The 19,096-nt window shown below is 50.1% G+C and overlaps 1 protein-coding gene across 2 annotated transcripts in view; it reads left to right on the forward strand.

Moving 5' to 3' along the window:
* PTGS1 (prostaglandin-endoperoxide synthase 1) overlaps window positions 1-19,096 on the forward strand; it is a 36,921-nt gene that overhangs the window by 14,398 nt on the left and 3,427 nt on the right. For both annotated transcript variants that reach the window (XM_074973505.1, XM_074973506.1), the window contains 8 exons: window positions 8,087-8,203; window positions 8,530-8,670; window positions 10,089-10,232; window positions 11,923-12,104; window positions 12,727-12,810; window positions 13,571-13,817; window positions 14,883-15,169; window positions 18,763-18,910. In XM_074973505.1, coding sequence (XP_074829606.1) covers window positions 8,087-8,203; window positions 8,530-8,670; window positions 10,089-10,232; window positions 11,923-12,104; window positions 12,727-12,810; window positions 13,571-13,817; window positions 14,883-15,169; window positions 18,763-18,910 — 1,350 coding nt within the window. The remainder of the gene's footprint in view (window positions 1-8,086; window positions 8,204-8,529; window positions 8,671-10,088; window positions 10,233-11,922; window positions 12,105-12,726; window positions 12,811-13,570; window positions 13,818-14,882; window positions 15,170-18,762; window positions 18,911-19,096) is intronic.

Consider the following 19,096-nt stretch of genomic DNA (forward strand, 5'->3'; position numbering starts at 1 on the left):
CTGTCCCAGTGCTTGTAGGAAGGTGTGACACCCACTCCTCCCAGCCCCACTCTTACCTGGCCCCAGCCACATGACCTGGGTCAGGGTTACAAAGGTTATACCCCTGCCACATGGCAAGAGAGTCATCGAATCATAGACCTGTAGGGCTGGAAGGGAGCTTGAGAAATCATCAAGTGCAGCCCCCTATGCTGACATGACGCAATACCAAGGAACCCTAGACCTTCCTTAACAGGTTTGTCCAACCTGTTCTTCAAACCTCCAGTGATGCGGATTCCACAACCTCCCTTGGAAGCCTGTTCCAGAGCTTAACTAGCCTTAGAAAGTTTTTCCTAACACTGAACCTAAATTTCCATTGCTGCAGATTAAGCTCATTACTTCTTGTCCTCCCTTCAGTGGACATGGACAACAATTGACCACAATCTTCTCTCTAACAGCTCTTAACATATCGGGAGACTTATTAGCTCCCCACGCAGTCTTCTTCTCTCAAGACTAAACATGTCCAGTTTTTTAACCTTTCCCCACAAATCAGGTTTTCTAAACCTTTTATAATTTTTGTTGCTCTCTGGACTCTCTCCTATTTGGCCACATCTTTCCTAAAATGTGGCACCCGGAATTGGACACAGTGCTCCAGCTGAGCCCTCACCAGCGCCAAGCAGAGCAGGACAGTTACCTCCCGAGTCGTACATACGATATTTCTGTTAATACGTCCCAGAATCTTAGCTATTTTTCAAGGGCATCACATTGTTGACTCATATTCAGTTTGTGATCCACTCTAACCCCCAGATCCTTCTCATCTATACTACCCATTATTCCCCATCTTACAGTCATGCATTTGATTTTTCCTTCTGAAATGAAGTACTTTGCATTTATCTTTACTGTTACAGTATCACCAATCCACGAGGTTCAAAAGTCACAAGACAGCCCCCCCAAAATCATGATATTGGCTTAAAACTTATAAGGTTTTAAAAATTATTATTTTTTTATTTACCTTTTGTTGTTTTTGAGCCTTGCAGGCGGGGCGGGGCGTCACGTTTTCAAGATTTTCTCCACAACCATCAGGGCTAGAAACTTAGCACTTTTGTAAATGGAAGCTAAGATTCTCTCATAGTCATAGGATATCAGAATCATAGAATATCAGGGTTGGAAGGGACCTCGGGAGGTCATCTAGTCCAACCCCCTGCTCAAAGCAGGACTGATCCCCAATTAAATCATCCCAGCCAGGGTTTTGTCAAGCCTGACCTTAAAAACTTCTAAGTAAGGAGATTCCACCACCTCCCTAGGTAACGTATTCCAGTGTTTCACCACCCTCCTAGTGAAAAAGTTTTTCCTAATATCCAACCTAAATCTCCCCCACTGCAACTTGAGACCATTACTCCTTGTTCTGTCATCTGCTACCACTGAGAACAGTCTAGAGCCATCCTCTTTGGAACTCCCTTTCAGGTAGTTGAAAGCAGCTATCAAATCCCCCCTCATTCTTCTCTTCCACAGACTAAACAATCCCAGTTCCCTCAGCCTCTCCTCATAAGTCATGTGTTCCAGTCCCCTAATCATTTTTGTTGCCCTCCGCTGGACTCTTTCCAATTTTTCCACATCCTTCTTGTAGTGTGGGGCCCAAAACTGGACACAGTACTCCAGATGAGGCCTCACCAATGTCAAATAGAGGGGAACGATCACGTCCCTCGATCTGCTGGCAATGTCCCTACTTATACATCCCAAAATGCCATTGGCCTTCTTGGCAACAAGGGCACACTGTTGACTCATATCCAGCTTCTCACATGACTCCAAGAGCTGGGGGGGGGGGGGGGGTTGAGTAAAACACTAAACAGTGCAAGAGTTGGCAACACTGGCATCAGGACCCACTGACAGCAGTGGGTCTGTTCTACCACCAACGCTTGTGCAATTTGCCTTTCAGTAATTCCAGGCAGCTGAGAGCCAGTAAAGACAAACTGGATGAAAGCTAGAGCTGGAAAAAGGTCAGCGGGCAGCAAGGCACAGAAGTTGTGTGTGTCTATAGGTGGAATATGAAGCATGGTGTCTAATGCTCAGCATGAGGACTCAGGATGCGGGGTCTTCTCCGAGCTCCATCCCTGTGTGACTGTGCTCAAGTCACTGAACCTCTCTGTGCCAGTTTCCCCATATACAAAACATGACTAATGCCCCGACACTGGGACATCGTGAGGACTAATAAGCATTTGTTGAGCACTCAGAGAGCCTGGGACAAGTGTCATGATAGAATGGCAACGAACCATCATTGTCTGACAGGAGAACAGAGAGTCACGGGCTGTTCGTTCACCTTGTGCCAGGGGGTGAACGTAACAGACTGTTTTCCAGGGGGAGAGCTCAGCTTGCCTGTACTCTTCTTCCTCCTGACCCGCCTGGTGAATGGATCGCGGTGAACAGTCTGTCAGAGCCCTCTGAGTTTGCGTCGCAGTTCATTGACACGTGTCCCCTCGGCTGATTTCAGAGACCATGGGCTCTCTGGCCCCAGTTCTCAGTTCCTGGCCTGTGTTCTTGGAGTAGCCAGGGTTGGGTGGGAATGTCCTTCCTCAGGCCTGCTCCAAGTGACACTTGAGCTGCCTGTGGCTACGGACCAGAGGCAAAAAAGACTTGTGGGAAAGCATGGTGCTTTGGCTACTCCCTCTTCCTCCATCCCCATCCCAGACATGTCTCCTACGCCAGGACTGGGAGTGTGGTGGGTACAGAGCTGTTCCAGCAGCTCTCTGCTGGCCAGGAACCTGCTGAATGGGTGGGTATTCACCAGGGTCTGTTGCCACACAGTTTAAGGCTTCCTTATGGCACTGAAGCAGCAGAAAGGGGCCTCGGAGCAAACGTGAATCAGGCCCTCTTTGTCTGCAGTAATTTGACGCAGTCACGTGTCACTGATGCTGACCCTATTTTCTATTTTTTTAAACTAATTTTCATAGAGAAACAGTGAACAGCACAAAAAGGTGACTGACTTACAGCATGTGTATATTTCCCAATACTGGACGCCTCACGGGCCCTCCAATCCAATTGTGCAATTGTGATCACGCAGCTTTACAACGTGTTTAAGCTGCAAGAGCAGACAACACTAAGCTAGCTGCATAGACATAACATGTTAGGGTGGGTGAAACAGTGATAAAATAGGAAAAGAAGTAGATGAATAGGGAAAGAGAGGCTTGGAGGGGAAAGGAAAAGAGGAGTTTTGGGTGGAATGGAGATCTGGCATTCTTTGAACCAACTCAACACTTTTTATCCAAATGTGTCTAGAAACAGGGTCCACATTTCCTCAGATACTGCTCTCCATGGCAACGATAAGCTATTCTTTCTTTGGCTGCCAAGTCAGACAGGTTTGAATCTGTGGTGACTCCACGAACTGTGACACTGCTCTGTGACCATGCAGTGTGGAAAGGTTTGAGAAACCTCAGTGGCTAAGGACAGTGCTGTTCCTGGGTTTTAGATGCTGCTCTGCCTTGGGATATGGTGGATGCTCTCTACGCAAGCTGCTGCAGGGCTGTGCAAAGGCCCCACAGTGACATCACTGTTTAGCTGCAAGGTTAGTGTTTAAACAGGGATCACATTTGTTTCCAGTTCATTGTCTACCACCAGATGTGGAATAATCTAGAGAGTAGCAGAAATATTCAGCCTTTGCCGTGGAGAGCCCTTTTAAGGCATCCAGTGTTTATGAACAAAGACTGTTTACATAGGCTTGGAGTCACTCCACCACGTCTGCAATTAAAACATCCTCCCAGATTTGGGAGAGTTGGAACAGCCCTTCTTCCTGGCTGCTTTTATTTTGATCCAACCACTACACTTCCTGGCCCTTGGGAGTTTACTTTACCCCAACTTTATCGCTTCTCAGGAGCTTTGCTTGGGATGAGGTAGAAGCCCAGGATAAAGGTGACTCAGTTCTGGGCTGGGGTGCTCAATCAGAGAGGAGAACTGTACTGCAGCGTTATCACCACTGTCCACAGGGAACGTGTGATGAACCACTGCCATGCAGGTGGCTGCTGCCAGGCTTTAGAGGTCATTTTCAAAAGGAGGGTTGGGCTCCCAGCTCCCACTGCCTTTCAGTAGGGGACGGGCGCCTACCTGCACCCTGTGCCTTTGGAGATCTTGTTCTCAGTGAGAGGGATGGAAGGAGAAGCAGATGCTTTTGTTGTGGACATTCACAGCCCTGATCTTTCCAGGCCACTTGCTCAGCAGGTGTAGATTGGCAGAATTCTGTTAGCTTCAATGGACCCCCAGGGAGGTTTAGCAGCTGAGAGACAATGATTCCTAACAAGCACTCCAGGGGCCGAGTGTCTCACATCTCTGTTCCCCAAATGGTTTTCTCATTGAGTCTGGCAATCAAGAACTGTCGCGTTACCACTGAGTGTATGAATGAGATGAACTTCTGCTGAGGGACAGGTGAGATGTGGATTGGTTCTTCTTTGGGGCTTCAGATAATTCTAACACTTGACCCAATGTTACTGGCGAAAGGGAAAACCTGATCTGTGCTTGCAACCAAGGAGAGTCCTAGCAATTGTCAACATGGCATCCTCCACCAGTATCACCGCAATCACGGCCTGTCCTCAAGGGAAGGGATGATTGCAAGAGGCCTGCGATTCCAAAGGCCGTTTGTATCACGTCTCAACTCTGTTTGTTGAGGTCTTAACTGAAGCAGGTTTGTCTAGAGCTGAAGGACTCAAAAAAAGGGAAACCTTCCAGAAATTGCTTCCTCTCCAGTCTCCACTACCGTCTCCTGGAAAAGACCATCTGCACTTAGCCTTTCCTCGTGGGACAAGGAGCTTGCAGAGCTAATTTGCATTGAAAATCCTTAACCAAATTTCCGTGAGCTGTTCTCACCTCTCTCCATTATTAGTGTCTAAGCAACCACCGCCTGCCAAAGTGTCTCCAGGAATGGGACGACTGATACAGCCTTTCAAACGCCCCTTTGACAATAGTACCCCTGTTCTGCAAGCTCTCCAGTACCTCGGGACTCCGTAGTAATTCCACCCACACATTGACACATTCAGGAGGAGGCTGCGGCAGAGCACACTTGCACGCAACAGTCGGAGCTAACTGGATTAAGCAACCCTGGCAGAACTCCTTCCAACTCCCCTCTCTCCTCCCCCATCATCCATCCACTCCCTGGCTACTTCCTCTCAAATCTTTATCCCTTTCCGTGTCCTTGTTTGTCTAGCGTAAATTGCAGGGAATGTGGCCTATCTATGTTTGCAAATTTACAGTGCTACAAAAGTGATTGATAAAGGATCTTGCAGCCACAGCTGTGATGCTGTTTCTTTGTCATGCAGAGCCCTGTGAATTGGCAGATGAACCGGGATTTACCAACTTCTTCCACCAAGGTCCCCCAACAGACATCAGATGGGCTGGCTTCACACCTAGGACTCAAGGTGTCCTCGCAGTGTAAGGGTCCTGCCCTCACAGCCATGCAGCCCCCTGCCCGGCTTATGCAGCTGAAGACAAGACCATGCAAAGCAGGGTCCTGCTGTTGCAAGACGTGGCACATTGTCTTAAAGAGGGTTTCTGCCTCCAGGGGAGGAAGCTTTTCATTTATGCAACAATTCTATCCCTAGGGGAGTCTCTCTCTCTAGCTGGAACCAGTTTCTGCTTGTAGCTTCCCAGGCAACCTTACACCCATCCCAGCTCAGAAGCTGGCCACGCCATGGTGCTGAGGGTCACAAGGAGGATTAACTGCTAGCCCCTTGGGCTTCAGAGTGCAGCTTTGACATGACAGGCCGATCCTGAGACATGCTGAGCAACTGAAAATCTTCCTGGCACTAATCCCAGCTCAGACCCCGAGTCCCTGTGCAGCCTTAGACAAGTCACCTCCCAGCTCTTTGCCTCAGTTTCCCCCTCTGTGAAATGAGATAATGCTACAAGGATCCATTAGTCAATGTGGGAAGACTAATCACTACTACGGGTTTAATAGCCCCTGATGAAGTGCGCCGGGCCCTTAATAGCCTCCAGCGTTGGGCATGTGCTCAGTGTCGATGTCAAAATTGATACAAAACCTCCCCAGGGAAGCAATGGGTGGGGGGGATGCAAGATGCCTGAAAGCAACAGGTTTCAGAGTAGCAGCCGTGTTAGTCTGTATTCACAAAAAGAAAAGGAGTGCTTGTGGCACCTGCCACAAGTACTCCTTTTCCTTTTTTTGAAAGCAACAGCCTCCTTAAGTTCTTGGGTGTGTCTGGCCCCAGAGGGGGGATGGTAACAGCATCCACAGTTCAGCAGCGTCTCTGGCTGCATTTCACATTCTTTTCATGCTTACCCTGTGATCTGCTTTTACAGGGCGGCGAGGGCATTACTTCAGCCCGGGGCAAATCTGGTTAATAACCCAGAGCTCTGAGTCCTGACCATGCCCGAGTCTATGCACGCACAGCAAGTCCCTGCTTCTCTGCCACCCCCCAGCTTTACATGAAGAATACTGCAGTGCCCAAAATGCCTCCCAGGCACCAGCTGGGACCTACAGGAGATCTTATCGTTGGGAGCACAGCATAGGACCTGTAGTGTGTCTCTGATTCCCTTTAGCCTGGTTTCCTGGGAGCTCGTTAGCACACAGGCAGATTAAGTCAAAACTCTTTGTATGGAGCATTCAGCGAAGACATGGGAAACTTATCGTGCCTCCTTCCCAGCTCCGAGCTGTGCTCTCAGGCAGAGCTTTGCAGGCAGAAACCTGAGAGTTCATTGATGCAGAATGTTGGTTCGAGCCATCGATCTTGCTAGGAAGAATGAACGAGAACAAGAAAACAGGAAATGTAAAAATGGCCCCTGGTCTAACATGGGGCCATCTGCCAGACCACAGGAGATTGCAGCAGGGTAAGGGTCTCCCCTGGCCTCATTCCCTGCCATGTCACATGAGCCCCCATCACCCCTGGAGTGACTTGCTGTTGGTAAATTTTCAATGAACATCCTTTAGGCGTTGTGGATTCTGCATGGGATGTGGGATACTCTGGGGAGTGCTCGCTTACTTATCTCCAGCCTCCAGACATCATGGCATGTGACTTAGCCTCCTGTTTCAGAGGAAGTGACCCTGCGAGAAACAACCCAGGAAGCAGCCATTTCCATCCATTCATAATAAGGAAAGGGTGTTGGGGAGCTGCAGCTTCTGGTGTTTCTGCTAACACGCTATTTTAGGTTAATTAATTCCCCTGGCATGATAACCTAGAGTGTTGGCCTGATCTCATAGCAGAGCAGACCCTGAGAGCATATGTGTCCTTGCAGCTAGATTACTCAACCACTAGAGGTCATTGTGTGCTGGATAGAGCTTCAGACAGGGTGTGGTCCCTGGTAAACAAAGGAAACCAAACTGGGACCAAGCTGTGTGGAAGCCTGTTTGTGGCTGTAACCATTTCCTTTAATAAATGCCTCCTATTTCAAGTGGTGAGTGATTCCCATGGCAAACAGCAAAGGAGAGGAGGCGCCATTGCACCCAGAGTGCCCCTTTCAGGCAGGCGGGGGGAATCTGGGCACACGTACTTAGCATGCCCCTGTAAGGATGTGGTGCTGATATCAGCTAGTGCAGGGCTTTGCTCCTTCCTGTACATATTTCTGCCATGCTACTACAGTAAATAATAATACAATCTGCTTTACAGGCACAAAACTTGAAAGCCTCCAGGGGGCTTAACAGAAATAGCTGAAAGCAAAGTACTGGGCATTATATGTAGGGAGTGGGGGAACCCCTTTTCTCTCTGCCTTGCTTGACTCATCAAGTAACTCTCCAGCACCAGCCAACGTATATTTCTCTTCCTCCGCCCCATATATCATTCTAAGAATGCATGATCATGCACTGACTATTGTAGGACAAATGCTGCTTACCTCACTCTGCAGCCTGGTGGCCTTTGATTGGATTCCTCACTCCACAAATGCTTTCCAGGAATGTCCTAGTTGGAATCTTTGCAGTGACTGGTATTTGCAGCTAAGCGCATAGGGTAGAGTTCATCTCACAAGGCCTAGGTACCACTGGGCTGAACTGGGACTTAAGTGGTACCTCATGCTGGCTCTCTGCTCAAGGGCAAATGTCACTCCATGGGGACCGAGGAGCTGCCAAATCAAGTAATGTCCATGGGTTAACAATGAAACCTCTCTCTCTTTCTTCCCTTAGTGAATCCATGTTGTTATTACCCATGTCAGAACAAAGGGGTGTGCATGAGGGTCGGCAGGGAAAGCTATGAATGCGACTGCACCCGGACAGGTTACTTCGGCACTAACTGCACTTGGCGTAAGTTCACCCTCCCTCTCTGCCTTTGGGGTGAAGGCCCGGGGGCAAGGTAGAAAAATAGCAGCTTCTGCAAGAGGCTTCATTCAACTACACGAGTAGGGGTGGAGCTAATCCCAGCTCAGAACACTGCCCCTAGGACTCTCCCAGAGGCACATTGAGTGGCAAGGCACTCAGCCAATGGAACACAAGTTAGGAGCATTGTTTCATAAGCATGTGCTCTTACTGGCTGACCGCATGCTGGTGTCAGCAGGACTTCGGCAGCTGTCACTACAGAGGAAAGTGTTCACCTTACTTTACTTAGTAATAAATTTGCTGTTTCCTCCCAGCTGAGTTTTGGACACGACTCCACATTATGATAAAACCAAGCCCGGCCTTCTATCACTTCATCCTGACTCACTTCAAGTGGCTTTGGAACATCCTCAATAACACCTTCATTAGGGACACGCTGATGAGACTGGTGCTAACAGGTGAGGCTAGGCTCTTGGGTGGGAATATTTAAATTAAAGTCCACCCTCAGCTTTGGCCACTGGGGTTCAAAGTGTGTCTTCACTCTTGGGGCACTGCTGAGATCTCTCCGTGTACCTGCTGCCCCAGTCGTGCTACTTTTCCTGTTATCTTCATGTTTTCGTAAAGCAGACGTAATCCATTTGCACTTGCAGAATGAGGCAGTGAGTCCAGTGGTTGGAGTAGCAGAAACTGAGGCAGAACTCCTGGGCTCCATCCACAGCTCTGGCTGGGGGAGGAGTGAAGTCTAGTGGCTGGAGAGGGGACTGGACTCAGGACTCCTCGGTTCTGTTCCCTGGTCTGCCAATGACTCACTGTGACATCAGCAGAGTTGTGTGGGTTAGAACCCAAGCCTGGCTTAGCAGGGGGGCTATGGGTAAGCTTCACGACCAAATTAATTGTCAGACAAATATCGGCACTGGGAGTCAGCAGGATGCTTTCCTAAAGTATGTGGATAATCCTATTAAATCCATCGGCCCCCCACTTGCCTCCTCTTCCTCTCTTCTCATTTCCCTGTCCCCCCATTTCTATCCCCCTCATTTGAACCTGGCTTCTGTTCTTTATCTTATCTTAATAATTTTATTTTAGTTGGATTTTTATAAACCAGTTTAGTTTGTTGGTAACCTGTACAATACAAATAATTGATTTAAATTTTAAGTTCTGATGGAAGTTTTGTATAGTATGTTTGTTGTTTCTGTAAATGCACTTTAAAAAGTTAATAGAAAAAAACCCAGCAACATTAAAAAATTTAAAATGTGCAGCTCTCCAGTGTTCAGACAGGCACCTAAATGTCAACACCACAGGCAGTTGGCCGTGCTCTGGCAGCAGGGAGGGCTAGCACCGGGAGAATGGTCCCAGCAAACCATAAACTCTCTACTCACTCATGCCGCAGAGCTTATTATCTTGCATAAATATTTTAGTTCAGGTCCTTGGAGCTCTGCAGCAGGACAGGTCTCTGGGAATCGTTGAGTCACTAGTTAAAGGAGAACAGCAAAACTTTCATGAAGATTGCTTGACTCCAGATCAGGGACAGAAACGATATTTACATTTTCAAAGGAAGATGTTTACAGATCAGTTCCCCTTTTACTTACCTACTTGGATCTGAGTTCAGGAACCTGCATTCACCCTGCAAAGGCTTCACAAGAAAACAAACCGATGCATATCCCTGAATTCCCAGCGGTGTCTCCCCCTCCTGCCCCGTTCCACTTTTTCCCATCCCTCCATCCTGTTGTGTGTGTGTGCGCAGTGCCACGGCCAGCCAGGCCCTGTCATACTGGTGCTGTTCCAGGGACAGGTACACATGGGAACCACCCAGAGCAGAATGAACACATCTGTGTTAGGCCTGCCCGGCTGCAGGTGACTTTCTTCCCTCTCCTTTCAGTCCGGGCCAACCTGATCCCAAGCCCCCCCACGTACAACTCAGTGTACGGATATATCAGCTGGGAAGCCCATTCCAACGTGAGCTATTTCACCCGGGTCCTTCCGCCGGTACCCGAGGACTGTCCGACTCCTATGGGAACCAGCGGTAAGTGCCTGTCTCAGCAAAGACCATGTTCAGGATGTCCGCAAGCCTGGGTGCCGGAGTCTCCTTGCACTCGGTGTTGCAGTGGCAGCATCGTAGTAACACCCCTGTGTGATGCCTCCTCGATCCCAATCCACAGTCACCCCTGCCAGCTGCTCCAGCAGAGGCAGAGCTCTGGCTACGCATATTGCACAGGCTGCTGGCCCTGGCACCTCAAGGGGTCATTCGCTCCCACGCTTTCCAGGAGTTTCACTGCAGCGGAAGAACAGCTACTAAAAATCAAGGCCGCTCCTGGCACCCGTCTGGGGGAAGAGCTGTCCCCAGGACAAGTCAGTCCAGCACCCCAAGCATCCCTGCCCCCTGCCGCCCCTCGGAGCGTAGTCTCACACTGCATGCCCAGGGGAGTTGACTAGCGTGACCCCTGCAGTCTGGAACCTGGCACCGAACCCTACTCCCAGCCCCAGAAGGCAAGAGAGGACGAGGGTCAATGCTCCTCTGATTACCAAAGGAGTGATTAGAATTCACCTCTGGGGGGCCTGAGGGCTCCCACCCTAGGGAGGGGACGGCAGAGTCCTTCATCCCTGGTTCAAATCCAGCCAGGCTAGTACTCTCCAGAACGGACTCCCCTCAGGGAGAGGTTCTGAGGCAATGAGCGCAAAGGCTCCATTCCCGTGGGCGCGGGCTGACCCATCCCCTGGGAGCTCAGCGACAGGCTCTGGAGGACCAACGCCCTCCTCAAACGGCACGAGCTGAGGTACTGCCCTGTCCTGTCGCTGCTTGTGCTGTGCCTGCTCTGTGGATTCCCAGAGGCCCTCAAGTCTCCAGCGCTGTCAATGGGCCATCTTTCAGGGGAGCAGAGCCTGGGGGATCGTCCTCCGCGTGGGAGCCATGGCAGGAGCACTAGGTGACGGCAGCCACTCTGGGGGTTTAAACTGGCACCGGCCCGGCTGGAATGCAGCCCCTTAGGGAAGAGCTGTTCTTATTCATGGTCAGCTAAATTGACAGCATCCTGCTAATAGCTGCATCCCTCCCCGCCCCCAGCCTCCCTCCCGTCCTGTTAAGCTCATCCTCTCCAAGGACCCCAGACAGGGTTGAAACCTTCAGAGGAAAGCAAAGGCCCTACCCCAGCCTTTGAACACCTGGAGCTCGGAGCATTTACTTTGCTAATGGACCAGCAGGGCTCAGCAAGTTCCGCACAGCCAGCGGGATGAGTGACCATGCCGGGCTGCAGTCAGAGCGAATGCCTGGGTAGGTTACATCTTTGGGTCGCCACTGGGAGGGGGCTGCTTGATGCTGCTAATTCCTGTCCAGATAGCCAAGGTACACGTGAAAACCTCCAAGCCGAATAACCCTCGTGCAGAGAACTGGTGCTTGGACAGTAGTGCTCTGGAGTTGCTGAGATAGATTATTATTTAGACAAGTGTCTCCCACTGACTTTAATGGGCGACAGCTGAAGCAGTCCCCATGTGACACCCCGATAGTTGTTCCTGACCTGCACTGACTTCTGCAAATAAGTAACGGGATGGCAGAGCTGCTGGTGGCTTCCCAGCCTCCCGAGCGAAGGGCAGAGATACCCCTCTTCTCCCTGTGACAGGGGCTATGGCTGAGTTGCTCTGAAGCATAAGGTATCTGGAGCCCCCCCGGCTGGATGCGCTGACAGCTCCCAACTTGGGTTTGTTTCCTTCCTTTGCAGGGAAGAAGCAGCTCCCTGACCCTCAGCTCTTTGCGGAGAGGTTTCTGCTCCGGCAGCGGTTCCAAAGGGACCCCCAGGGGACCAACCTGATGTTTGCCTTCTTCGCACAGCACTTCACTCACCAGTTCTTCAAGACATCTGGGAAGATGGGGCATGGCTTCACCAAGGCCCTGGGCCACGGGGTAAGGAGATGGGCCTCCCGTGAAGCTGGCCCACGCCTCACAGGGGGCTCACCGTGGAGCTGGCTGCTCCAGCAGTCTGAGTGGAAGAAAGACACTTGCAGCTGTGTGATGTCACCCCCAGCGCTACCCACAACTCAGCTCCTGTATCCAAGGCTCAGAGCGGTCGAGGTTCACATCCTGGGAAGAGGACCCCTTCGGAGGGAGGGGGGAGTGCAAGTGCACATTCAGACAGAGAGGGGGAAGAGCAGGAGAGGGGACCGAAGGCAGAGGTGCCTTCCAGGACAGGGCCATGTGGGGAAGCCTGTCCTGGAAGAAGCAGAGACCTCTAGGCTGCAGGGCGCTCACCCTCCCCAACCCATCAAATAGTCCCCAGCGCCCAAGGCTGCTTGGAACATCAGACTGCCACGGGCAGGGATTGCCGGTGCTTGTGGCATGGCTGCACCATGGCTACAGAGTGAATTGCTTGCCCCCTCAGCCAGGGCTCCCAGCTGCCTGCGTCCCTGTCGAAGGCTGGGGCCTGCTGCCTAGCCCTGCTGCTGGTGGGGCACGCGGTCAGCTGACTGGCCCAGTTTGTCTGCACGAGCTGTGTGCACAGCAGGGTAATGCTGGCCTCTCTCTGCAGGTGGACCTTGGGCACCTGTACGGGGACAACCTGGAGCGTCAGCATCAGCTGCGGCTCTTCAGAGACGGGAAGCTCAAATATCAGGTATTGCGGCTCTCAGCCCAGGGCCCCCAGCCACCCGTGTGGTGTGCTCAGCCAACACCTCTCTCCACATCTGACTGTGTCACTGCCCACATCTGGCTCCCTCCCACAGCCACTGCAGGGGAAACTTGCTACCACGTCTGAGAGACTGAGGAGCCTCAGTCCCATCCTCCAAAGGAATGCAGGCATGTCAAGACCATGGCTCATTGGAAACCAGAGGGCTGAAGGCTCCTCAGTCACACAGGAGCTTTTGGAAACCTTACCCATCCACAGTCTCTTCCTGAGCACTGTGCGAGAAGCCCAATCGGTCTGCTACTGCAGCATGCCCCGGAGAGCTCTCTGCGGTAAGACTCATTGGGAGACACTCTCCTAGCAGCATCCACTGAGCCGTAGGCCTGCCTGCACCATCTCTGAGCCAGCAGGGACAGCACACCCAGGAGTGTGACCAATGCATGGACCCTAGGAGCTTCCTCCTGCTCATCTCCAAAGCACAGCTAAGCCTTAGACACCACCCTTCAGCCCCTTTCAGCTCTGGGCCGGGAAGCAAGGCTCCAAGGTTTTGGCAGCGACTGCCCCTGCTGTAAAGCGAGTCCCCTTTAGACCAGAGCGTGGGCCCAGGGGCTTACGCAGGGACGTGGCGCTAACACTGACTGGGAGCCAGCTGCGGCTGGCGGTGCTGGAGCACGGGGATCTACTGGCTACCTGGCCAGGGCAGTTCTCTCCATTCCTTTCCTTGCTGCCAGCCTGCTCTTGTCTCCCCAAGGTAGTGGATGGAGAGATGTATCCACCCACGGTCCTCGATGCTCCGGTTCACATGATCTACCCTGCTGGCACTCCCAAAGAGAAGCAGCTGGCTGTGGGCCAGGAGGTGTTTGGCCTGCTGCCGGGGCTCATGATGTATGCGACCATCTGGCTTCGTGAGCACAACCGAGTCTGCGACGTGCTGAAGCAGGAGCATCCGACGTGGAGCGACGAGCAGCTCTTCCAGACAACCCGCCTCATCCTCATCGGTGAGAGCAGGGGTTGGACATGGGCCCTGGGGAGAGCAGGGCATTGGGGGGCTGGGAGAGGTGACTGAGTATGATTTAACACAGCACGTATTAAATGCCATCCAGTCCTTTTTCTAATGCATGATTATTCCCTGGGCTCCAGGGCTTTGTACTGTCCAATTTTAAGTGCCCTATGAGTTTCTCTGATCCCCGAGACCATCCCAGATCCCTACAGATCTCACTACTGGGGCACTGCCTTGTTTTTCAGCCTATGTTTTCCTTTAGTTAACTTCAATCCATTATCCAAATTATATCCTTGAGGCACCTTAAACAGCTCTTCTCCTGGGTTGCTGGGTGCACCCTTTGGCTGTTTTCCTGTCTCACCCACCCTAGTGATCGTTCGCCCCAGCTGTTCTCGCACTAGTTATCGGCCCTCGTAACACAGCAGCCGTGCTGGGCAGACGCTGGCTCAGTAGACGAATTGGTCCAAAGGGGGAGCACTTGGAGCGTCAGTACCAAGACAGCGTCCTAGGCTGAGAGTTACCCACAGAAGGGCTGATTCTCCGCTAACGGATTCCAGGTGCACACTGCGGCTGCTCTGAGGGCAGCGTGACACACTCCGGGCTTACACCTGCCTTCCTAGGAGACAAATAAAAGCCAGACGAGCCAAGAGGTCACACGTGATAGAAGAACCTCCTGGGGACTGTTTTATGGGACATATGAAGGCAGATCCAGTACAACACACTGGATGTTTAATCCAGCACACCTCTTTCCATGCCAATCACCAGAGCACCCATGGTGATGTTCTCTCCCCAGAGGTGGTGCTAGCCCACTGTGGGCCCTAAGCAGGAATATTCCCCCCTCCCAAACATGATTATGAGCAAATAGGGGGACCCCTTGAGCTGCTTATGCCTAGCGCCGACTCTGTAATCTCTGCTAAACGGTCCGAGCTCCAGGTGTTAGGACGCTGGCTCATTTACAGCCAGGACCTGTGGCTGTCGCCCAGGAACTAACTGGCCCGCAGCCGCTTGCCTCTGCTGCTGGCTGACATTCCGCTTCTCTGCGCGTCTCTCCTCCCCCTCCTAGGAGAGACCATCAAGATCGTCATTGAGGACTACGTGCAGCATCTCAGCGGGTACTTCCTGCACCTGAAGTTTGACCCGGAGCTGCTGTTTGGCATGCAGTTCCAGTACCAGAACCGGATTGCCGTGGAGTTCAACCAGCTCTACCACTGGCACGCGCTGATGCCGGACTCGTTCACCATCCAGGAGGATGAATACAGCTACGAGCAGTTTATTTACAACACTTCCATGCTTCTGGACTATGGGGTGGAGGCCCTGGTGGAGTCTTTCTCCAAGCAAATGGCAGGACAGGTATGGCACTGGACACGGGCACCTGTCGGCCAGAGGCAGGGAACAGCTCCTGCGCGCAATCTGCTGGGGGAGGCGGGCTACTTACACAGCCCCATGGGTGTGTATGTTGCTCTGCAGTGCGATGGTGCTAGCAGGCTGTGTGATTTTAAAGGGGCATGGGAAGTGGCTCGGGGAAGGAGCCACATCTCCTGGTGGGGCCAGATTCTGGTGTGGGGAGGATGTAAGGAGCAGGATGACTCCTAGTGCTCCCCCACCATCTCCAAGGCAATGCAGCTCTCCCAGCAGGGGATGCCTCATTGGCACAATCCACTCCAGAGGTGCAGGTAGCCCCGGCACATCGCGGGGGCTGCCATAACACAGGCAATAATCAACATGTCTGCGGCATGTTCCACTCATTCTCATAAGAACGGCCACACTGGGTCAGACCAAAGGTCCATCAAGCCCAGTATCATGTCCTCTGACAGTGGCCAATGGCAGGTGTCCCAAAGGGAATGAACAGACAGGTTATCATCAAGTGATCCATGCCCTGTCACCCAATCCCAGCTTCTGGCAAACAGGCTAGGGATACCATTCCCGCCCATCCTGGCTAATAGCCATTGATGGACCTATCTTCCATGAATCTATCTAGCTCCCTTTTGAACCCCATTACACTATTGGCCTTCACAACACCCTCTGGCGAGGAGTTCCAGAGGATGACAGTGTGTTGCGTGAAAAAATACTTTCTTGTGTTTGTTTTAAACCTGCTACCTCTCAATTTCATTTGGTGGCCCCTTGTTATTGTATTATGAGAAGGAATAAATAACACTTCCTTATTTACTTTCTCTACACCAGTCATGATTTTATAGACCTCTATCATATCCCCCCCTTAGTTGCCTCTTTTCCAAGCTGAAAAGTCCCAGTCTTATTAATCTCTCCTCATACGGAAGTCGTTCTATACCCCTAATGATTTTTGTTGTCCTTTTCTGAACCTTTTCCAATTCTAATATATCTCTTTTGAAACGGGGCGACCCCATCTGCACGCAGTATTCAAGGTGTGGGATTTATATAGCGGCAATATGATATTTTCTGTCTTACTCTCTCTCCCTTTCTTGATTCCCAACATTCTGTTTGCTTTTTTGACTGCCGCTGCACATCGAGTGGATGTTTTCAGAGAACTATCCGCAGTGACTCCAAGATCTCTTTCTTGAGTGGTAACAGCTAATTTAGACCCCCATCATTGTATATGTATAGTTAGGATTATGTTTTCCAAGGTGCATCACTTTGCATTTATCAACATTAAATTTCATCTGCCATTTTGTTGCCCAGTCACCCAGTTTTGTGAGATCCTTTTGTAGCTCTTCGCAGTCTGCCTGGGTCTTAACTTAGTTTTGTATCATCTGCAAATTTTGCCACCTCACTGTTTACCCCTTTTTCCAGATCATTTATGAATATGTTAAATAGGACTGGGCCCAGTACTGATTCCTGGGGGACACCACTATTTACCTCTCTCCATTCTGAAAACTGACCATTTATGCCTACCCTTTGTTTCCTATCTTTTAACCCGTTACCAATCCATGAGAGAACCTTCCCTCTTATCCCATGACTGCTTACTTTGCTTAAGAGCCTTTGGTGAGGGACTTTGTCAAAGGCTTTCTGAAAATCTAAATAGACTATATCCACTGGATCTCCTTTGTCCGCATGCTTGTTGACCCCCTCAAAGAATTCTAGTAGATTGGTGAGGCATGATTTCTCTTTACAAAAACCGTGCTATTTCCCAACAAATTATGTTCATCTAGGTGTCTGACAATTTTGTTCTTTACGATAGTTTTAACCAATTTGCCCAGTACTGAAGCGAGGCTTACTGGCCTGTAGTTGCCAGGGTCACCTCTTGAGCCCTTTTTAAAAATTGGCATCACATTAGCTATCCTCCAGTCATTTGGTTCAGAAGCTGATTTAAATGATAGGTTACAGATGACAGTTAGTAGTCCTGCAATATCACATTTGAGTTCCTTCAGAACTCTTGGGTGAATACCATCAGGTCCTGGAGAATTATTACTGTTTAGTTTATCAATTTGTTCCAAAACCTCCTCTAATGACACCTCAATTTGGGACAGTTCCTCAGATCTGTCACCCCAAAAAAATGGCTCCGGTTTGGGAATCTCCCTCACATCCTCAACAGTGAAGACCAATGCAAAGAATTAATTTAGTTTCTCCGCAATGGCCATATCGTCCTTGAGTGCTCCTTTAGCATCTCTATCATCCAGTGGCCCCACCGGTTGTTTAGCCGGCTTCTTGCTTCTGATGTATTTAAAAAAAATTTTGCTATTACTTTTGGAGTCTCTGGCTAGCTGTTCTTCAAATTCTTTTTTGGTCTTTCTAATTATTACTTTCTATTACTCCTTCCCCCAAATCCTCTTTAAAGGCCAGTGGCTTTGAGTCAAACAGCTCTCCCAGGAGCTCATGGTAAAAGACAACAGTCTGGCCTCATCCTTTGTTCTCTGCTGCCACCGTGTCTCTGTTTTCTTTCAGGTTTCAGAGTAACAGCCGCGTTAGTCTGTATTCGCAAAAAGAAAAGGAGGACTTGTGGCACTTAGAGACTAACACATTTATTTGAGCATAACCTTTCGTGAGCATCCGATGAAGTGAGCTTATGCTCAAATAAATGTGTTAGTCTCTAAGGTGCCACAAGTCCTCCTTTTCTGTTTTCCTTCACTAATTCACATTGACAGCGTTTGAGGTGTCTCTTTCTCTCCTCTCTTCTTGGGAAACTTTTATTCAACATGGGGAGTCAGATATTCCCATTTGCTGCTGTCCGAATACCCAGCTTGCTTCCTTAATGAAAACAAATAATTGCCGCCCTTCCATTGACAGGTTACTGCATAATTGTTCAGCACAGGGTTTTCTGTAGCCTTGGAAGGATCAGATTTTTGTTGGTAAACTGGTGATTTCACTGTACACAAACCAGTGAAAAAATATTTCCATCGAAATTTACAGATAGGCAAAGAAAGAAAAATGCTGCTTGAGAACTTTTGAGAGTTTGGTTTAAGGATATTTCCTTGGCTTGTTTTGACGTGATGTTGACAATTTGTGTTTTAATGGCTTAACTTTTGAATCTCAGTGTCTACTGTCATTAAATCATTATTGTCTGATATGTTCCCCCCATTGTCTAATCAGCCAATAATTCCCTGCAACTGTGAAAATTTAAATAGACAGAAATAAAAAAACACTTAAATAAACATCAATATTATCTATCAAAATTATAAACAATAAAAATGGAATTCTGCCAAGTCTAGTTTTCCAGCATTTTCCTCTGAAGCAGCTGGCATTAACAACTGTTGGGGACTGGGCACCACACCAGATGGGCCATTTGTCTGATCTGGCCTGGCCGCTGTGACACCGCTCTGGTTAGCATTTCTGGTGGTTCTCTCGCTCTGCTGCTGTGACCTGTGATTTTGACTGTCTTCAGTCATGTAGCACCTATGTGATGGATGCATTAGAAAGGCCTAACGAGACTGTAATCTGGCATACTTGTCAGGTTTCTGCAGTTCCAAGTGGAGTGACAATGCTTGACTGTAACAGAAGTCTGCTCTTCTTTTATCCTTCCTGTGTTTCAGATTGGTGGGGGACAAACCATCAATACCAACCTCTTGAAAGTGGCTGTTGGAGTTATTGAGGAATCACGGCTGCTGAGGCTGCAGCCCTTTAATGAGTACCGGAAGAGGTTTTCCATGAAGCCCTACAAATCCTTCCAGGAGTTAACAGGTCAGATTTCATGACCTACATGCTGCTGCTGGCAGTGTGTGTCCAGTAAGGGGCTAGCACTGCCCTGGGGGTTCCCTCGGCCCAAGGCAGACGCCTCACGTACAGTGTGGGAGCACAGACACACAGCTCATCCAATCAGTGGCCCTACTGTAGGCTTTCAAACTGATTGATGTATAAACATCCCGC

The sequence above is a fragment of the Natator depressus genome, chromosome 16 (genome assembly GCF_965152275.1).
Source record: "Natator depressus isolate rNatDep1 chromosome 16, rNatDep2.hap1, whole genome shotgun sequence".
NCBI lineage: Eukaryota > Metazoa > Chordata > Testudines > Cheloniidae > Natator > Natator depressus.